The 21,100-nt window shown below is 51.6% G+C and overlaps 1 protein-coding gene across 8 annotated transcripts in view; it reads left to right on the top strand.

Annotated features, from left to right (window-relative positions):
• Positions 1-1,938, top strand: part of SIPA1L2 (signal induced proliferation associated 1 like 2) — a 223,199-nt gene extending 221,261 nt beyond the window's left edge. For all 8 annotated transcript variants that reach the window (XM_086679672.1, XM_086679677.1, XM_086679678.1 and 5 more), the window contains one exon: positions 532-1,938. In XM_086679672.1, the coding sequence (XP_086535798.1) occupies positions 532-678 (147 nt within the window). In that variant the 3' untranslated portion in view covers positions 679-1,938. The remainder of the gene's footprint in view (positions 1-531) is intronic.
• The last annotated feature ends 19,162 nt before the right edge of the window (positions 1,939-21,100 follow it).

A 21,100-nucleotide genomic window follows, 5' to 3' on the forward strand; every position in this document is an offset into this window, starting at 1 on the left:
CAAGGAGAGAGACAGAGCATGGGATTAATCTGAGGGACCTAGAGTGTAAGCTGGGTAAGGAGACATACTATCACTGCAGGGGACAGTGAGAATAAGGTAAGAGAGATTATAATAATCTAGAGAGATTATTCCAGACAGACAAGAGGTGGTGGTCAGGACGTGGGAGGACGAAACATCTAGGAAGCTGTGTGGTTTATGGGTAACAGCAAGATACAGGGCGTGGCCATGGGAGCAGGGGTTGAGGAAGGGTGGGTTTCCAGATCACAGAGAGGAAGTAAGGGAGAGACTTGGATTTAGAATCATCAACATACATGACAAGTGGCAGGGGAGAGAAGAAACGCCAACCACATTCTAGAATCTTCTATCAGTGATGAGAGGAACTGGAGATAGAGGCCCAACGGCGACGTCAGCGCTGGGCTTGCAGGTTGGCGGAAGGGGGCGGGGGGGAGGGGGCAGCGTTCATGCAGCGCAGCTCCGGAAGCGGGGTTCGTCGGGCGCGTGCGTGACGCCGCCCGTGTGCCCTCTTCGCAGGAGAAGCAGGACAAGGCGGTCCTGCAAGCGGAAGTGCAGCACCTGCGCCGAGACAACCTGAGGCTGCAGGAGGAGTCCCAGACGGCCACCGCGCAGCTGCGGAAATTCACAGAGTGGTTCTTCAACACCATCGACAAGAAGTCTTAACCCGGCCCTAGCCCGCCGGGGGTGGGGGTGGGGGTGGGGGGGGGGCGCCCCCGGGGGGCGCCGCTGGGAAACGCCTCGAAGCCCCGGGAACTCGCCAACGCGTGGTCTTTCAGCGCGCTTGCAGCCGACCGTAGATGTGTTTTGGGTTTTTTTGGTTTTCTTTTTTGTTTTTGCTGTTCCACCCCGCCCGGCACCATCCGCCCCGCCGGGCGGGGAGGCGACTCGTCCCTGGAAGCCGAAGCCGCCTCGCGTGACAGCAGAGAGGAGAGCGAGGCCGCGTGAAGATGAATGTAACCCCCCCCCGCGGTGTCGAGATGAATGTAGCCGCTGGCGTCGGTCCCGGACCTCTTTGCCGTCGGGCTCCACGGCGCGGGTGCTGTGGCGCGGGCCGTACCTCAACAGGGAGGAGAAGGGGGGCTCGACCTGCTCTGGATCAGGTGACCTGGTAGAGATGTCCAAAGCAGATCGACCGCAGTTTGGGCTTTAGTATTGTAACATAAACCCGGAGACAAATAATCAGACGTATACTTTAATGTTAAAGGTGCTCTATTTTTTTGGATGTACAGTAGTTTTATTTCTCAGCCACATTATCATAGCAATAAGAAAGAGGCATAGTAAATAGTAGGGAGAAGCCGCGTGGGGGGAATTTAAAAAGCACTGACGTCTTTAACGCTAGTTTGTATGCAGTCGATTTAGAGACTTATTTATTTGCAGGAGCAAACGGTGCCTGAATATTAACAGTGTTCTGATTTAAGAAAAACCACACACACACACACACAAAACACACAAAAAGCTACACATGCCTTGTGTATGGCTCAGTGAGCGGTCCCTTCAACTCTTAGTTCACTGTGTTTAGTTACTGCTCTGCTGAAGACGAGTACGCCTGCTTACGTTCTAGAACCTCCCGTCCGCGGGGAGCCCGCAGAATCACATGTGTACAATGCCAAATTTGTTTCTCTTTGTACAGAAGCTTTGATGAAGTGTCTTGTATTTAACGCCCTTATTTAAGCTTATTTAACCTTAAATTGTTAATTTTATAAACTTGGGTTTGACCTGCACTATGATGAGGGAGGCGTAGGCAGCCGCAGGCTCTGGAAAGAGGGGCTTGCCCGGAACGGACTGAAGAGCAGGGCGGGAAATTCTAACAACTGGAGGCTGCTAGTAACAAGGTGTTTGTATTGCTTTACCATTTTTAACTGTTCTATTTGAGATGAACATACATTTTGCTTTTTTAATAAATGTTCGAAAGAGCCCACCTAAGCAATGGCGTCAGGTGAATGCGGGTTTTTATCATCTGTGCGTCAAGAATTGGAGCGTGTGCGAATTTGTGCTGGCGTCACTTGCCATCTTCATCTGTGTCGAATCCGGGTTCATCTTCTTCTTCTCCTTGAATCCCACGCTCATTTAAAGAGTAACTAGTCTTAACAGCCGCGGCTGCGTTCCACACACTCTTCTCCGCACTTTTTGTCAGCGGGATTCCCATTTTCCAGTGCGGTTAAACTGAGGCTCAAGTTGGATGACTTAGCCCAGCCAGGAGTTTGGTGTTGAACCATAGGCCACGGTAGAGTCTGGATTTTGTTCTGAGTCAAAAAGGAGGCTGTCGAAGCAGAGAGGGGGCAAAATAAGTCCTGTATTCTATTTAAGTTTATTTATCGTTAAGGGCAGAGAGAGGGAGGGAGGATCCCAAGTAGGCCCCACGCTGTCAGTGCAGAGCCCGGCACGGGACTTGATCCCAGAACCGTGAGATCATGACCGGAGCCAAAATAGAGTCCGACGGTCAACCAGCTGAGCCACCCAGGCGCCCCTGTGTTTTAAAAGACTGTTCACACTTCCAGAGGAGAATGGATCACCTAGGACAGGCGTCCGCAGACTTTCGTGTAGGGCATGTAATAAATATTTTAGGGTTTGGGAGTCCTGTCTCGTATATTTTTAAATCCTGATTACCCTTGAAAGTTGGACAAGCCATGCCATGAAGCTTTCAGGCCACCCACCGCCGTAGCTGGCCAGCCAGTTCCAAGAGAAAGAGTAGAAAAGAGAGACCAGTCCAGGTGAGAGGTGGGGCAGTGTAGGCTACAGGGAGGCAGGAAAGGCAGAGACAAGTAAGGGGTCATACGTTAAAGAACCCACAGAACTGCTGATGGGTTGGGGACAAGAGGGAAAGGTTTAATTTAGGGATAAGCCCTAAACTTCAGAAGACAGGAGGAACTCCATGTTCATCAGAGAGTTTTCCAAAAATATGCCCAGCCTTTATGATAAAAGCTTAACAGCAGGTGGTCGTTGGCAAGGTCATGAGAGCATCATGACCAGTGGGGGACGCGGGCAAGAAGCAGACAGAAAAGTTGACCTTGCTTAGAGAAAATAAAGGAATCTGACCGAAACCTAGCTGAATGGAGAGCAACCCCACCTTCCTAAAGTGTCCCTGTGGAATCATCCCTCAAGTCTGCCTCCAAAGGGCCATGCCAAAGAACATGGCCAAAATGATGTGGGCCTGTTAAACGTTTTCAAGGGGGTGTTCCCAGTCAACAGGCAAGCCATAGAAAAATCTCGTGGTTTTGTGCAACTTGACATCCTACTGAACACCGTTGGTTACAAAGTGTACCCTTTACCAATTAAACACGTTGACTTTCTGTAATGTTCACCAAGTACAAGCTAATTAAATATTGGAATGTATCCACTAAAATTATTTTTACTTTGGAATAATTAATATCCAGCAGGGTTTTTTCTTTTTCTAACCATATGGAGTGATCTATTATGTATTAAGGCCAGTCTACTACGTGACAGAGTTAATTTGTATATCAGAAGCTTTTATCCTACTATTCTCTGTATCAAGGTACAGGTTTATCATTAAAAATACAAGTTAAGGGCGCCTGGGAAGCTCAGTCGGTTAAGCGTCCGACTTTGGCTCAGGTCATGATCTCACAGATCGTGAGTTCGAGCCCCGCGTCGGGCTCTGTGCTGACAGCTTGGAACCTGGGGCCTGCTTCAGATTCTGTGTCTTCCTGTCTCTCTCTGCCCCTCTCCCAATTGCGTTCTGTCTCTCTCTCAAAAATAAACATTAAGAAAGAAAAAATTTTAATACAAGTTAAATTGGGGAGGGGCATAATACCAGTGCTGCCTTTGCTGATATCACAATTATCTTTTGTTTTTTGTGTTTTTTTTTTTTTAAGTTTATTTATTTTGAAAGACAGAGCAAAAAGAGGAGGGACAGAGGGAGAAGAAGAGAGAAAATCCCAAGCAGGCTACACACACTGTTAGCATGGAGCCAGACCCAGGACTTGAACTCCCAAACCGTGAGATCACGTCCTCAGCCGAAATCGAGAGTCGGACACTTAATGGACTGAGCCACCCCGGCTCAAATTTATCTTTTCAAATGCCAGAAGTCTGTTGTTCTAGCCTATTAAAATGCAGAAATTGATTATGTATCATTAACCAAAGCCTTCATCAAATTCCTGAAGCCATAAACCATAGCTTCTTGTCTGCAGAGCCAAAGAGCAATCTGTAAAACACAGTAAGAATAATGCCCTTGACACATTTCTTTTTTTCACGAAGAACTACAACTGGTCCGTAGTTTAATACCGCAATATTAAAATAACTTGCTCCTGATGTACCATATTAGCGTGAGAAACCTGGAATTGAAGCTTAGAGTGAGAGCTGACATAAAATTGAGCCTAGCCGGTGAATTCCCTAGTTTGGAGAAACTGTGGACATAGCCCCTTGAAGAGTCAACCCTATTCTTGTCTCTAACCAGGTGGATGGCCCATGACTAGAAATGAGCTGCCGTCTTTGTGGGTCACCCTCCTCACCACGGCAGTCACCGTGAAATACATTTGGGCAAACCTTTGGAAGAGGAAAGGCCCACCGCTTGAGTCCCATCTTCTGGAGATGATGAAATTACCACGGATCCTCTGAGGTCAAGCCAATGTGTGCCCTCCAGAATTTCTTAAGTTGGGGGGTGGGAGAGAGGAGGAAAGGAGAAAGATTTTTACCGCCGCTCTGCTCCTTGGAATTACTGGTAAGGGTAAGTTCCAGTTCACTCGAGGGTGTGTGGATCTGGGGCTTAAAATTTCAAAACCGTCCCCCTAGGTCTGGTAGACTCGGTTCACACATGCTGCTTACTTACTAGCGGAAAAGAAAGTAAGTCGAGTTGACCGGGTTTCATTCAACACCTGCTTAGAGGCAGGTGGGAGGTAAATGTGCTTGTTTATGCTTCACAGGATGGAAAAATGGTAAGAAACCTGCCCAAATGCAAGGCCTGGGTTAGGTTTCTGACCTGTGACCTCCAAATTAACCCAAAGACCGAGCTTCCTGACTTTCAACAATAGGAATCGGACAAAAGCTTAAGCACAAAGCAAAGTCTCCTCATGAATTTCATAAAAGGCTTAAATCATCAGCCCCAAAGGTGACATTCTTGCTTTTTAACATACAAGATTCGGGGACCTTTAAGTTACCTTAAAAAAATCCTTTAAGCCTCTTCCAGTTTATCTTAATATCAGAAAATGTACTGCGCTCTTAAATCCTTACAAACAAGGGTTGGGTAGAGACCTATTAGCATTTGCAGACTCTGAAAAAACACCAGCTTCTGTTTTTCATCCCTAATATCAGAGACCTGCCTAAAATGTGCAGACAGAGCAGCTTGGTTTTTCAGAAGAGCGAATAAAAAATAATCAATTCCCTTGACATGCAAATGTCCTTTGGCTGCTAAACTATAGCCGAGTTAGTAAAGAACAAAATTAAGGGTTAGACTACCAATATCCTGGGCATCAATGCCCATCGATCAGACTGTGAGGCACCGGTGATTTTGTCGTTTGAATATCAGCTGCTCTCCCGGCCTCCTCGAATGCGGTGAAATCAGGACGAAGTCTGTGTGCTCAAGGGGGATTCAGGGTCCTAGCATTTCAGTAAATTATCTGCCTCAACTGAATAGGCGCCAGCTCAGAGAGAATGCCTATGAATACACATCCGCAGATGGTGATTTCGGACCCTGGCAGTCTCCTCCTGTCACTGTGCATCACAGAAATAGGGCCTGGGCGTCTGGGTCCATGCCCCTCTTCTCCGCAACCATGATCAGTGATAGCAAACCAAGCGGGACCTAGCCGAATGCTCCTTTAAACTGAAATAATTAAACATGGCAGTCCTGTGCTCGTCTAGGATCCGATTAAACACCTAGTAGGAGTCATTACTGAACCCCATCTGGGCTGAGAGCTTGCCAAACAGCAGGCCGACACTCACCGTCCCCACTTACGTGACTGTAGGATTCCAAGGCTGGGCATTCTATATCCCTTTAAGTCCTTGAGAACCCAAACAATGCTATCTATGCAGGAGAGGAAGCAGCAATTAGCCACAGCAGGGCACTGAAGCCAGTGCGTGTCCTGTCGCCCCTCAACCCCTACTTGGTTCTATTTTGTTGTCACTCTTTTTTTTTTTTTTAAGTTTATTTTTGAGAGAGAGAGAGAGAGAGAGAGCAGGGGAGGGGCAGAGAGAGACAGAGAGGGAGAAGAGAGAGAATCCTAAGCAGGCTGCAGACTCTTAGCGCAGAGCTGCACTCAGGGCTCGAAGCCACAAACAGTGAGCTCATAACCTGAGCCAAAACCACAAGTCGGGCGCTTCACCGACTGAGCCACCCAGGCGCCCCTTCGTTACTCTTAAACCATCTGAAGGCCATTGTTCATCCAACATTGTCCTAAAACCATTTCATTTCTGAATGGGTGCTCAAAGTGGAGGGAAATAAATGGAGGCCTGGTAGTGACCCAAGTGAATAGACTGGCTCCATGGGGCCACACTGTTTATACTAACTCCATTAGGATGAGCTCCGAAATCAAGTGTTTCGCCCTAAGTTAACAGATCTTGTTCTGTTCTTTCAAAGCAAGAGCCTCTTACGTGATCTGCCCTGACCTGTAAAACTGAACGAAACTTGGCTGTCCTAATTGTCTACTGTCTCATTGTTTGTATAAGGCTTATTCCTTCCAGTGACTGGTTTCCATATGCAAAAATTACATTGCTTAAATATTATCCAATAACGTAGCCCGATGTGGAAAGACGTCTACAGGAATTCTACTTTCTTTTGTCCAAAGAATCAATTTGGGTGCATGAACTTAGGGCTACCGTATAAATACATTATATTAATGGATGTGAGCCTCGAACTTACAGATGCACATTTTATTTATATGGGTATTTATTTGCCAATATAAACGGCCATTTTCAATACGCTTACTTGGAAAATTTGACAAAGCCAGCTCTCCTGCAATAACCCTGGGCTCTTATAGAAACCTGTTGCCTGTATTCTGTTCCGAGGCTTTGTCACGCACAGCCTTGTTCCCTCCTGAGTTATGCCTTGTGATGAATTGTATTATAAAGGAAAGGACATGTAGAAAAAGCGTTGGTGACGATGACAATGAATGGAACTCTCATGTGTTGTTGATGAGAATGTAAAATGGCGCAGCCACTGTGGAAAACAATATGGCGGCTCCTAAAAAATTAAACATAGAATGACCCTATGACCCAGCAATTCCACGTCTGGTCATTACCCCCCAAAAAAACTGAAAGCTGGAACTTGAACAGATATTTGCACACCCGGGTTTACCGCAGCATTATTGACCATAGCCAAAAGAAAGAAACGACCCAAGTGTCCACTGATAGATGAATGGAGAAACAAAACGCGATCTACCCATACAATGGAATTTTATTCAGCCTTAAAAGGGAAGGAAATTTCGACACTTGCAACCACTCGGATGAAGCTTGAGGACATCTTGCCGAGTAAAATAAGCGAGACACAAAGGGAGAAATACTCTATGATGCCCTGTACAGGAGATTCCTAGAGTAGTCAAATTCAGAGAGACAGAAAGTAGAATGGAGGTTGCTAGGAGTGGGGGAGGGGAAGTGGGGAGCTGTTATTTAATGGGGACAGAGTTTCAATTTGGGAAGATCGAGTTCTGTGGGTAGATGGTGGTGATGGTTCCACGCAGTGTGAACGTTCTTAGTGCCACTACATTGTAGACTTAAAAATGGTTAATCTGGGGCGCCTGGGTGGCTCTGTCGGTTGGGCAGCCGACTTCAGCTCAGATCATGGTCTCGCGGTCTGTGAGTTCGAGCCCCGCGTCGGGCTCTGTGCTGGCAGCTCGGAGCCTGGAGCCTGTTTCGGATTCTGTGTCTCCCTCTCTCTGACTGTCCCCCGTTCATGCTCTATCTCTCTCTGTCTCAAAAATAAATAAACATTAAAAAAAAAATTAAAAATGGTTAAGATGGTACATTTAATGTCACATGCATTTCACCACGATTTAAAATAAAGGATGGGGGTGCCTGGGTGGCTCAGTCAGTTAAGCATCCGGCTCTTGGTTTTGGTTCAGGTCATAATCTCATGTTTTCGTGGGTTCGAGTCTTGCGTCGGGCTCTGTGCTGGCAGCACTGAGCCTGCGTGAGTTTCTCTCCCTTTCCCTCGCTCCCTGCCCCTCCCCCACTCACTTTCTCTGCCTCTCTCAAGATAAATAAAATAAAACTTCAAAATAAAATAAAGGATAGGAAAGGGGACCTGAACGAGTTACTTTGGTGGAATTTGAGAAGGATAAGCACCGAGAAACCAAAAAGCTGAATCTCACAAAAAATAAAGAGTTGTTGGAACACGGCAGGGAAATATAAAAACACCAGTGACACGGTCTTTGGATGTTAAAGAGCAGCCAGACTTTGATCAATTGCCATATATTCAGAGAGAAGACACGTCATCCCAGGAACTTTGCTCTGGAGCCCGCAGGAGAAGCATTGGAGGAAAAGGAGACCTTCTCCCTGAAGAGTGATTAATTTGGTAATTAATGCACAGAAGAGGAAGGCTGATTCAGAAATGTTTGCTCCAGGCCCTAAATTTTAACAGTTAGCTCTGCAGTTGGAGCATCTGGCAGGACGGAGAGGTGGGGTGAGCTAAAGAGTGAGATCAGACACCAGAGCAGCAGGGGAAGGGATTAAAGATGAATAGCTTCAGGGGTGCCGGAAGATTCAGAAGCCCGGAAACCAGGGGCAAGAAAATGCTTTGAAAGAAACAAAAACAAAGGCCATTATGAGAAGGCCCTGGTACCCACTGAAAGAAAGAACCACCGAGGTGGGAGGGACCAACCCCCTTCACTCTACAGACAAGATGGCTGCATCCGACATGGATGGGTGGAGGGCTGGGGAGGTGATAACATGGCCTGCCGTAGCTTGTTCATTGGCCATGTCAAAGGACATGTCGTGTTTGTGAATTTAGGGCACTGGTTGCATTTGGGGTGAGGATAAGGCTAGCCGGGGTAAGGGTTAATCAAGATCTGATGAATCTGCTTCAACTTAGGACAATCAAGACTGAAGAGGAAGAATAAGAAAGCATCATCGGCTACCCGTGAGGTGGGAGATTATTGGAGAAACCCTAATTTTTCAATGCGGCCTTAAATCATAAACTAAACCCTGTAGGACCTGCTCACAGCCCCCACGGGAGCTTTCACGCTGGCCATCGAACACTTGAGTGTAATCAAGGCACAGAGGGAGAACAGGTTCGATTCAAGATCTCCGTTGCCCCACATCCCCACGGCAGAGGTGCGAGGAACATCGCTCAGTTCCCTGTTCCTCAAGAAGGCTCCCTACCTGGCTCTGCTCTTGAACGCAGCTGACGGAGCCCAGTGAAAATGGGGGATGGAATTTGTGCTTGTGAAGGACTGTGGGTCAGAGCCTCCGGGGCCTTCGTGTTGACTCGCTCGTGAGTACCTTTCCCTGGGAAGTCACGTCTCCCCAGTGCCACTAGTTCTGCAAAGGCTGAGTAGCCTTTCTGTATTTTCACAGGACTTCTGTGGGCCCATGCTAGGCCATCTTGCTATCAGGGGACTGAGAAATGTCCACTGGTGCCCTTGGGTACGAATGAACAGGGGGCAGAGCTCATCCCTGCCTAAAAAGTGGCTTCCTTGGAGCCACCAGCCTTAACAGGAAGGGAAAGGAGACTGGGTGGTCACAAGATGCTGGCTGGCCCCACCGCTCAGAGCATGAATCCATTGTGAAGCTAAGAGGCAAATAATCTTACACAGTTGCCTGGACAGGTACCTGACCCCTCCCCCCCCCCCCCCCCAGCCCCCAGACGTTGTTCCCTGCTCTCTTCCACCAAAAGCACTTGTGCGCTGAGGTTAGAAGGGGCGGAGCCTGGTCCTGAGAAAGAAGGTTGAGAAAGGTGCCGGGTGGGCGCTTGTGAAATGCACTTCTCTGCCCATCGTCCACCTGGGTGGCAGCTGTGAGGAGCCAGGGGACTACAGCCTCCACTCTTTAAGGGGGATAGTTGGGCCTGGAATTTATTGTCAAATATCAGAAAACCCTAGAAGCAAAAATCCCATATCCGGACTTTTTTCTCAGCAGGATCTGGGATCTCGATTCTGTATGGTCAATACTCGCAGGTACAGCTTTAGTTAGGAATCATGGGAGCTTTGTCCCGCGACTGGCACGCATTGATGGTGTCCCTCCGGGACGTAACTCCTAAGCACCCCCAACGGCAATGCCCCCTTGCTCTCCTACCCACGCCCCCTGCCCAGCCCCCAGCTCCTTTTTTACACAGAGACTATTCTGGATGCTTGTGCAGGGCAGACACGGTGCTGGGCATTGGGGATTCGGCTGAGCCAGCCTCTGGGAGGTGGTGGTCGAGGGCAGAGATTCATGAATCTATGGACGGGCGACTCACGATGCACCACGGAGGGCGTGACGGCGCAGTAGCAACCAAGTGCAGCGGGAGGAGAGGGGAGGCTGTGAGCCAGGATGGGCCGAGGAACGCCTTCCTGCCTGACCTCATGCCTCGCTGTACCTGGGCTTCACGTCATCCCCTCGCCTTGTTGCAGAGACCTGCAGTGACTGGGCCCTCCTGCGGGCACCAAAGAAGAGAGACCAACATCTCACAGCATGGGTGCCGGGAATCCAACAAAATGTGGGTGTTTAACTTTGTGAAGGCATATTGTCTTCCTGCCAGGGCGCACCAAGACGGAGGACGAATGCTCTGGTGGCGCCCACAAGTGCCTGCTTGGGCAACGCACAGCGTCGGTGCGAACCCGACCCTCGCGCCCACGGTCACAGGTCAGTTCTTGTATGTGTCTCCCAGGAGTCGGTGGGTGGCTGTGGAAGGTAGGCCGGATGCGTTCTCAAGCGGGGACGCCAAGGCAGCCGGAGGGTGAGGGGCGGGGAGCTGCCTCACTGGCCCTGGGGAAGGTGGGATCGATCTGAGCCCCCGCTGAGCCCCTGTGGCCCTGCCCTGCCTAGGGTGGGCCCGGGGGGAGCCACCGGGGAGACCCCAGGCGGCAGGTCCTTCCTCTCCCCCTAGGAAACCGGGGCCATCTGTGGAAACTGGGCTCCAGCCTCCCTGCTCACCGCACCAAGGCAGAGATGGCTAGAGCATCCTCAGAGCCAAGAATGGAGAGGGACCCATCCCTGGCCAGGGACCAGCTCACTCTGCCAGCCCGTGTCCCTCGCCAAACTAAACGCCTTGCAGTGAAAGCATTTCCCCCACCCCCACCCCCAAGTTTAACATTTTTACAAACTGGCAAGACAGAAGCAATCTAGGGGCCTGCGCCTCGCTCCCGCGAGTTTGCAGGGCCGGCTTCCCAGCCCCCGCGTCCCTCCAGAGGCCAGGGAACAACAAGCGGGCTGTTTCCTGTGTGTGATGCTTCACGGAAGGCCCTCAGTCATGTCCACACCGTGGGAGGCTTGGGTCTGCCCCGTATTTCTGCCAGCTCTCCGGTGGGGACGTTGTCAGGCTTCCTCCGCGGAATCGCTTCCATTAGAGCTGAAACCGCCAGCCCATAACCAGAGTCCACGCTCAGGGGAGTGGCGGTAGGATGCTGGGATATTGGCAGGACCGGAGACAGAGTTCCCTCCCTGGGGATGGCCTCCTGGGTTTTTTTCCCTCCCCTCTGCAGGTGGGGTCTAACACATCAGTGCGGTCGGGTGCTAAACGCAATTGGCTTTGGGGTGGATTCTCCAGACTCCGGAAGGAGAGAACAGAGCATGGTCTGGAGCGGGTCCGGCCTTCCTGGTGACCCCTTCCCAAGGAAGGGGCTGTGTGGCTGGCTGAAAACCGCCTGTGGCTGAGCAGCCGGCATGAGCTCAGTACTGCCGGTGGTGTGGAAGCCTTCAGCCCTCTCCTCGCTCGGGCCGCGACTCCTGTGTGCGCGCGCGCGCTGGGCCTGAGTCTGCACTCAGAGACCCTACACCCAGGGTATTGTCGAACATCTGGGACCCCGAGCCTCGGCGGTGCACCTGTCCCTCGGGGGACGCTCTCTAACGCTCCAAACGAGGTACTCAGAGGAGTGTGCAATTTTCTCAGCGGCCCCTCTTTCCACCCACTCGTTTTCAAACTAAAGGGATAATTGCATGTAGTTTCGCTATTTGTGTGAGAACGGGAAGGAGGGAAGAGGAGAGGCGGGGGAAGGGCAGGAGCGGTCTGGGCGGGTGGAAGGAGGGTGTGCGTGCATTTGGCTATTGGGGTGGGTACGCGGAAGACAGGTCTTTGCCTCTGTCTCCCGGGACATTCACCACCTCCCCGCCCCTCCCCCACCCCCGGCCTCAAGGACCCCCTGCCGAGGCCACACCCCCCCCCCCCCCCCCCAGATCCGGTCTTTCCTTCACATCCTCTGCCTTTGAAATCCTCTGCTCTGATGCCCTCTCTGACCCCACCCTCACCCTCCACCCCCACCTTTCCTACCTTTATCCGCTCCCCGCCATTCCCCCAATGCCACCTGGACGTGTTGCCTGCCTTCTCGCATCTTGAGGAGCCCTTGCTAACTACGTTCTTCTTTCTTCCCTTTTTAACCTCTATGTCATGGTAAGGCTGCTCCCACGGTCTACACTGGCAGTCTGCATGCCCGCCTGGGATAACAAGTACCAGCTTCCACTGCCACCATTGCCCCTCGCGCCGATGGCCCCAGTGAAGCCCACCGGTGGTCACCCAGATGCCTAAACAAATAGACAGTTGTTTACAGTTTTTATTTATTTAGAGAATGTCTGCACCCAACGTGGGGCTCAAACTCATAATCGCGAGATCAAGAGGCGCATGCTCTTCTGACTGAGCCAGTCAGGTGCCCCAAGACATTGATGTTTAATAACGAGAGTCACCTTGTGTTGCAGACATCCTACGTGCCGGTCACTGGCACAGCACAGTTTGGAAACTTCTCGTATTTCCAGACCTTTCCCAGGCCCTTTGGCCGTGTTGCTTCTCCGAGCACTGCTCCCCACCCTTCCTTGCCCCTCTCGTGCGGCCGGTCTTCCTGGGCCCCCTCCTCGAGCCAGGGCTCCCAGCCCACCGTGGGTTTGGAGTCACTTATACAGACCGCCTTCGGCTTAGGAAGAGCTACTTTGGCTTCTCTTACCTGTAGCGAAACCTTTGCTTATTTCCCCCCGTGTCTGTTCCAATTCCCACCTGGAGCTTGAGATTCCCAAACCAGAAGTCTGTGCCTCTGTGTCAATTAGCAGGCCTTCAATCGTAATTAACGGAAACCCAATTCCAACAGACTTGAACCTTTGGGGAATTCTTGGCTCTCAGAACAGAGAATCAAGGTCAAACAGGTTTCATCTGGTGGCAGAGCGACGCTCCCAAGGCCCTGACTCCTTCCCGCGTCTCTGCTCCCATAGTGGCTGCGGCAGCCTCCCCCCGGGGTGGGGGCTGCTTTCTTCTTTGTCTCCAGGGAGAGAGGAGCGGGGTGACTGGGGAGAGGGAGAGAGGGAATGTCTCGGCCCCAAGAGTCGAGCGACTCCCAGAGTCCACTCGGAGGGGGCAACTTGGGCCACACCCTCATCTCTGAGCCAATCACAGCAGGCCCCCCGAAACTTGGGTCTGGGGTAGCCTTCCCCATGTGCACGCGGAGCAGAGGAAAGGGGTGACTCCCCAAGCTAATGAAGGGGAGGAGTCATTGCGAGGTAGCCGACCCAACACCATCCTCCACCGCCTCCCCCAGTAGCTTGTGCCCTGCGTCGCGGTCTCCAGTCCAACCTACCTGAACAAGAGATTCTTCATTGATTCAGTTACTCCTTTCCTGATTCGCTCATTCAACAAACACGTAGTAAGTGCCTACTGTCTACCTGGCTGCACATTTTCTATCCCTTGCCACCAGCCCATTACCTGACAGAGGGGCCGCCTAGTTCACGTTCGTGAGCGGGGTGTGCCCATCCACGTGAAACAAATCCTAACGTTCATCCTGAGTGTCCCTTTATTTTAAGAGAGCACTTGAATTCTAGAAAAGTGTCTACGCTCCCGTCTGGGCTCCTTTGTGAACAAGGCTCGTCCAACAAGACCTCTCTGGAGGGCTTCTGACGCCAGACTGCCTGGGTTCCAATCCAGGATGTCGGTTGTTGTGAGCTGTGTGACCACAGACGAGCTACCTAGCCTCATGGTGTCTCAGTGTCCCCTTGTGTAAAAGAAGGACAATAATAGTATCCCTGTTGTAGTTGCTTCCATAAGGACTAAAAGAGCCCCAAAAAGTGAAACACTTAGAAAAGTGCCCACACGAAAAGACTGCTCCGTACATGCTGGTTATCGATAGCATTCTACACTCCTAGCTTGGGAGCCCCATCCATCCTGTTCGTGGCCGTGTCCCAGTGCCTAAGACACTGCCCCGTGTATCCCAGCGGCTCGACAAACGTACGACAACGTATTAAGTCCGCATTTCTGACTCACACTTCTCAGACTGTATTTTCTCTCCGACTGGCATGTGCGTGTCTTTACCACATCTTTGTTCAAATATTTGCCTTTTCTTTAGCACGCTCTCACCAGGTGACAGGCGCTGTTTGGGGGAAGGAGGGAGGGAATGAGGCCATCAGCGTCCAGTGCAGAAAGGCCATGGGAAGCACACGGCACCCGACCAGGACGCTCTGAGGCCACCGTAGTTCAGTCGCCTTTGCTGACAGCTTTCACGATCGCCTACTCGAGGGTCCATGTGCAACGCCAGGAGGAGGAGATCTCTGTTGTCACTGTCACCTTCAATAATGCAGCAGATCCTTGCTGGGCCTCCTTTCGTGGCGCTGTAATGAACACGACTGAAACCCACGACTGTGCCACTGCGGAGGAGCAGATCCCAATGGCCGTGTCCTCAAAAGTCAGAGGGATGGAGAGTGGACCATGACATTCCAGCCTGTGCCAGGGACGGAGCAGCCCTCAAGGGATCACAGCTAGTGGGTGTCCGTGTGTGTGTGTGTGTGTGTGCATACGTGAGTGTGGAGGGGGTGGGCAGGCCCAGCGCTCTTCCTGAGACTCACATCAAGTGCCAAATACATCAAAGAATGACAGCACATAAGCCCCACGGACAAAGAACTTACAAATGCAGCTGAGGATAAGAAGTAATCTCCACCCAGGAATTCATACCATGTGTAGAAATGGTGTGCAGAATCATCTAATTGCCAAATTCCGGGCTGTTACAGTTAATCAGCTCTTGGTCATTCAGGCTGGTGGATTATCCAGCTCCCAGACTCTCTCTCTCTCTCTCTCTCTCTCTCTCCCTCTCTCTCCTTGATGCTCATTCCCATTCTTTCTATTCATGTGATAGAAGATTATGTTTGTAACTTTGATTGGGAAAGGCTTTATCGAACAATACGGAAAGGACACACCGGGCGGGACAAATTTGATTGACTTCACTAACTCAAAAGTAAGGATTTCTGTTCCATAGCTAGCATCTGAAACAAAGTTGGCAGAGGGGTGAAAATACTTTCTGGGATAAATTATAGCCAGTTTTATTTCTTTTTTTTAAATTTTGTTTTAACATTTATTTATTTTTGAGACAGAGAGAGACAGAGCATGAATGGGGGAGGGTCAGAGAGAGAGGGAGACACAGAATCTGAAACAGGCTCCAGGCACCGAGCTGTCAGCACAGAGCCCGACGCGGGGCTCGAACCCACGGACAGTGAGATCATGACCTGAGCCGAAGTCGGACGCTTAACCGACTGAGCCACCCAGGCGCCCCTATAGACAGTTTTCTAGAACTGGTGAATGTTTGTACTCAGGGTAATGTGAAGGGCTCTTGCAAATTATCCAAGCGAAGGAGAGCAATAAAAACTGAAAAGCAGGCCATGTATGTCAATGGGTAGCCAAGTCACAGAAGGGGCAATGCCAAGTCTAATATGAAGTATCCGAAGAGATTCTCAGCCTCACCAGCAATCAGAGCAATACAAATGAAAATCAGAGAAATTAAATTACCCACACCGATTGGCCAGAAAGCAAAAATTGCATGGCAGCGATTGGTGCTGAGGACGTGGGAGGGGGCCGAAGCTCTCAGGCATCGCCTGTTGGAGAAGCGATAAGTGTGGCCATTTGGAAGGCGGCCAGGCAGCGTTTAGTGAAATCTGGGAAGGAAATGCCACACCACACATTTTCTCGCACGTGTATATCATACATGTTTGTCAAGAAAAAGTTGCAAGTTTGTGCAAAAGGAAACGTGTGTGAAGATACGGATGTCATGGTGTCGCTTGTGAGTGTCACGTGCTGGGCCAAACGTAGGCGTCCATCCCTAGAAGGGAAAATAACGCGTGATGCTGTTTCCACGGAATGACTCCCTTCCTGAAGGCATAGACGAGGCCTGGGTCACCAACCAGGAGGTCTCAAAAGCATAATGGGGAGCGCAAAGGGAAGGAAAAGGAAGGGAATGCTATCCCAACACCATTGGGATGGAATTTGAAACAATTCTCCACAAAGCAACAAAGTATGTTTCTTGTAATTCTAAACATTCAGGCGCTCACGTAGTCGACTGGATGGATCCATAGGAACCTCAGGAAAGCAGATGCTAAGGGCTGGTGGGAGGGATTGAGGATGGGGGCTAAGGGGGGGGGGAATAACTTGAAACGAAGAAGCAAAAGAGGAGACTTCTGTGGATCTAAGTTTGCCTTGAACTGAGAAGCGTGGTCAACTCAATTCTGTGCACCGAGAGACACGAGGCAGGTGCTCACGGGGGACCAGCTGCATAATTTGCACGCCCAGTGCAAGGTGGAAAACACAGTCTCCTTGTTAGACAGCAAGGAGACGGTGCTGTTGAAGATACTAAAATTTAAAACGTCTTTTCTTCCACCTTCTCTCTCTTTCTCTCACTACCCGCCTGCCATGGCAGTTTTAATTTGCTATTTAACATCTCCCCCTTGGACACAGGATGTCTCTGTTGGGTGAGGGCAGACCCTCTCAGGCTCCTGGGGACCTCGCCCTGGCGATCCTCGACAGGATCCCTCCCCGTTTCTGCCAGCCACCATAGTGAGGGACCATGGCCCAGCCCATGGCAACCCCCCCAAGCAGTTGCAACCTCCCGGCCAACACATGTGCTCGATGCCTGGATCCGGGAAGAGAGCAAGAGGCTGGCCCACACTGGGTCCCCCGCTCTTACCATATGGAAGGCCGACCTTGACTCCCCCAGTGCCTGTGCTCAGCTCTCCACTCGCTGGGCAGGAAGATGACAATGGTTGGAGGGGGCATCCAGCTGGGACCTGAGGTGCCACAGGGTAGGCGAGCTGGCCTCGGAGGACCCGTGCCAGGCAGGCATCAGGAGGAGGAAGAACACGCAGAGTCAAGCGAGCCATGGCACGTGCCCCATCGTCCCACCAGCCTGCATTTGCAAAACACAGATTCAAAACTTAAATTGTTCAGAATTTAACGGGCGCCTGGGTGGCTCGCTTGGTGAAGCGTCCGACTTCAGCTCAGGCCGTGATCTCATGGTTCGTGAGGTCAAGCCCCACAGTCGGGCGCGCCGCTGGCAGCGTGGAGCCCACTTCGGATCCTCTGTCCCCCTCCCCCCGCCCCTCCCCTGCTTGCGCGCGCTCTCTCTCTCAAACATAAAAACAATAAACATTTTTTAAATGATTAAGAATTTGAGATGACCACAGAGCCTTAACCCCTGTGACACTGCGTGAGTCCCACATCCCTGAAACGGCCCCCGATGCTCACTGTGACAGAGCGGATTCCTTCTCCGGGATCGAACTCTGAATCCCACCACATGCTCTGGGTGCCTGCCTTTCCTCCTACAAGCTCACTGCTAAATATTCAGGCATTTTGTAACTCGGTTGCTATGCCATCCGTAGCTCGAAATGAGTCGTAGTAGGAGAGCCTACATCGTGCTACCAGTCAGGGCTCTGTTTTCCCCAGGAAAGCTGGTCACAGCCCCACTGCAGCCAGACCTGCCCTCCCCCCACCCACAGCACCTGCGGTGAGACTCCAGAACACAGGGAATAAATTCCTTTAGCTTTGTCATTTCCTTCAACTCATCTGGAGTATTCTCACCTGGAGGCTTATTTTTTATTTCTATTTGTTTAAATTTATTTATTTATTTTCAGAGGTGAGGGGAAGGGCAGAGAGAGAGGGGGAGAGAGAGAATCGCAAGCAGGGCCTGCCATGTCAGCTCAGAACCACTCCGGACTCGATCTCACAAACCATGAGATGGTGACCTGAGCCGAGATGGAGAGCCGGGCACTTAGCCAAATGAGCCACCCAGGTGCCCCTCTTGGATGTTTTAAATCAAGTCCCTTTCTCTTGGGAGGATGAGGTCCCCCAACCCACCGCTTCTGTGGGACTCAGCAGCTCCCATCATCTCATGGATGCCTTTTCCAGGCAGCACCTGCCTCACAGTCCCTCAGACATGCGCACACACACACACACACACACACACAGACATACACATACACACAATTAACAGGATTCCCCATCTGAGGTGCTCTTAGACCGGCAGGGAGACCAAGAGATGTGGGGACGCGGGGATGGTCTAGTATGTTCATCCCATGGTTACTTGCCTAAGGTCACACAGCCACCGAGTGGCAGAGGACAGCCAGGTTTCTGCCTCGCTCGCTGTTTTTTCTCCCACAGAACCTGCAGGTTTTGTTTGTTTGTTTGTTTGTTTTTTAAGAGGGAGGCAGAGAAAGAAAGAGAGGGAGGGACAGAGAGAGAGGGAGAGAGAGAGAGACTCCCAAGCAGGCCTCCTGCTGGCAGCACAGATCCCAACTCGGGACTCCATCTCATGAACCATGAGATCATCAACTGAGCAGAAATCAAGAGTCAGATGCTGAACTAACTGAGCCGCTCAGGCACGATGAGGATCTACAACGATCATCATTATAGATCTAGGTTCTATCATGATGATCCCATACGGATATTTGGTTGATAAAGTATACCATTAAGGTGAATTTCACCTGTCCCTTTTACTTTTGTAATGTATCTCCTAGAAAATTTAAAATCATATAGGTGGCTTGTACGCTATTGCTCTTGGGGAGCACTGGTCCGTAGTTTACAGACCCCAGATCCCAGGGTGACCCCTGTGCACCTGTGTGCCTGTAGGGAGCACCAGGAGCGAAAGCTAGGCTGACGGTCCCCAAGCGCCCTCCTGAATAAGGCCAGTACTTTAGGCCCTCCCATGTCAAGGAAGAACTGATCATGGCCTACACACCTCGAGAGTCTCCCTCCAACCCCAGGAAGTTGGTGGAACCACAGAGTTAAGGCTCCCAGGTTCTCCCCCCTTCCCCTCTGCAGCTCCCTACATCCACTCTCTCTTCCAAAGTTCTCCCACAGTCTCTGCCGCCATTTTGTTCTGCATCTCTGCTTGTGCAAGGACATTGAACGAGGTGCTCAACTGCATTAGCCTAGACACCCGTCTGCCGGTCAGTGGAGAGCTCGCCCCAGCCTGGCCCACGGCTGCATCCGAGCACTTCTCCTTCTCATCAAGGTAGCTCCCTTTCAAGTTCTGGTTCACTCACCTGAAGACCAGAAAGCACATGGCTAGCCTCTGGGGAGGATCAATGAGGCCGCGTCCGAATAAGGGAACAATCTTTCAAAAGCAGGGCTTACGGGCCAAACTCGGCCAAGTGTCCAAACTCTCTGGCCCCATGGGAGCGCAGTGTGGCTGTCCCTATGAACCTCCCTCGGTGCAGAGCCAGCCTGGACCTCCCAGAGAGGGAACTCACTGCCTTCGCGCTGGTTCACACCCTCCTGGACACACACTTTCTGCCACCGCACCCCCTGCGGGAGCTCATTCCCAGGCTGGTGGGCTAAGTCCTCGTCGTCAAGGTCTCTGCAGAGCTCCCAGGGGTCATGAGAACGGCCCACGGGGAGCAGGAGGTGGGAGGAACGGGCCAAGCTGTGTGGGGCCGACCACTTAGCAACCAGAGTCTCGGGCTCCATAAAACACTTGACGACAGGCCGACAATTTAAAATCCGGGCTCAGATTTCCTCCTCCGTCGCCTGCCCCACCTCACCAGCGAGACTAGTTGCTATTTGTTCTGTAAGACCACTGCCTGGGTACAGTTCGGATCGATGGGAAACGTCTAAAGAACAACTCTACAAATACCGGCAGCCCCTGGGAACACAGCATCTCCTGGGGGTGGGGGTGCAATCCTTGGGGGAGATCCTTGGGGCCTCTGAGAGAAGTTCCCACCAAGCGACCCCTGCCCTGCCCCGGAAGGAGCTGGTTCTAGCTCTCCGGTCTGGTGCCTAACAGGCAGCCTGGCTGCTCCCTGGAGAAGCAAGAAGGAATCTTCTGGACGTGAGCTACTTTGCCATCACAGCTCCCAGGCCTCAGAGGCTGGGCGGCTGGGCTGCGCTTAAATTAAGTTCATGGGAGCAGCAGGCCCTTGGTGAGGCCCCTCCCTCCCTCCTCCTCGCAGCTGCCCGGGTGCTGAGGCATGCCAGGGGCAAGGGGTTGAGCGGGGAGGAGGATGGGGCTTGGGCACGGTCTTCCCTCCACCAGTTAGCCCTGCCCACGGCAGGCAGCGCCCCCCCCCCCTCCAGGCAGACCAAGGCAACTGTGCAAACAGCAGGGTGAGTCTTGTTCATTTCAGAATGAGCTTCGGTCTGCACAATCCAGCCCGTGAGCACAGACTCCCCCCTTCTCCAGGTCTGGGGACCTCCCTCCCCGACACTGTCAGAACTGTCATGATTAAAAACTGTTTTTAAGCTGGAGGAGACAGAGCTCAACCAGACTGGGAACGTGCTAGGGAAGGGAAGGCTTAAACGTAAGTAACTAGAGCGATTCAGCACAAGGAGGGCAGATAAGGGGTCGGGGTTTCAGCAGAGGGCCATGACTTAGGGTCTGAGTCCTGAGAGCCCCATTCACGAGGTGACATTTAGGGCAGGATCCTACCCACCACAGATCCCATGAAGTCCCTACACACACCTGGGTTTCGGATTTGTGCCCTCCAGGAGACACTTTGTGTCCGTGTGTGTGTGTGTGTGTGTGTGTGTGTGTGTTAGGATGGGAACTCGGGGGCAGAGGTGAGGCCTTAGAGAAAGCAACATCCTCTGGTTGACCCATATCTACTTCCAAAGCTGCTGCTGGCCTGGGAAGCATCTTTGCATGACTTACGAAAGGTCCCCCTCTGAGTTTAGAAAAGGCCTCCTTCTGGGGTGCCTGGCTGGCTCAGTCAGTCAAGTGTCCCACTCTTGAACGCAGCCCAGGCCATGATCTCACGGTTCGTGGGACTGGGCCCTGTG

This window comes from Puma concolor, chromosome D2 (genome assembly GCF_028749965.1).
Source record: "Puma concolor isolate L17-30 chromosome D2, mPumCon1.1.hap2, whole genome shotgun sequence".
NCBI classification, from domain to species: Eukaryota; Metazoa; Chordata; class Mammalia; order Carnivora; family Felidae; genus Puma; species Puma concolor.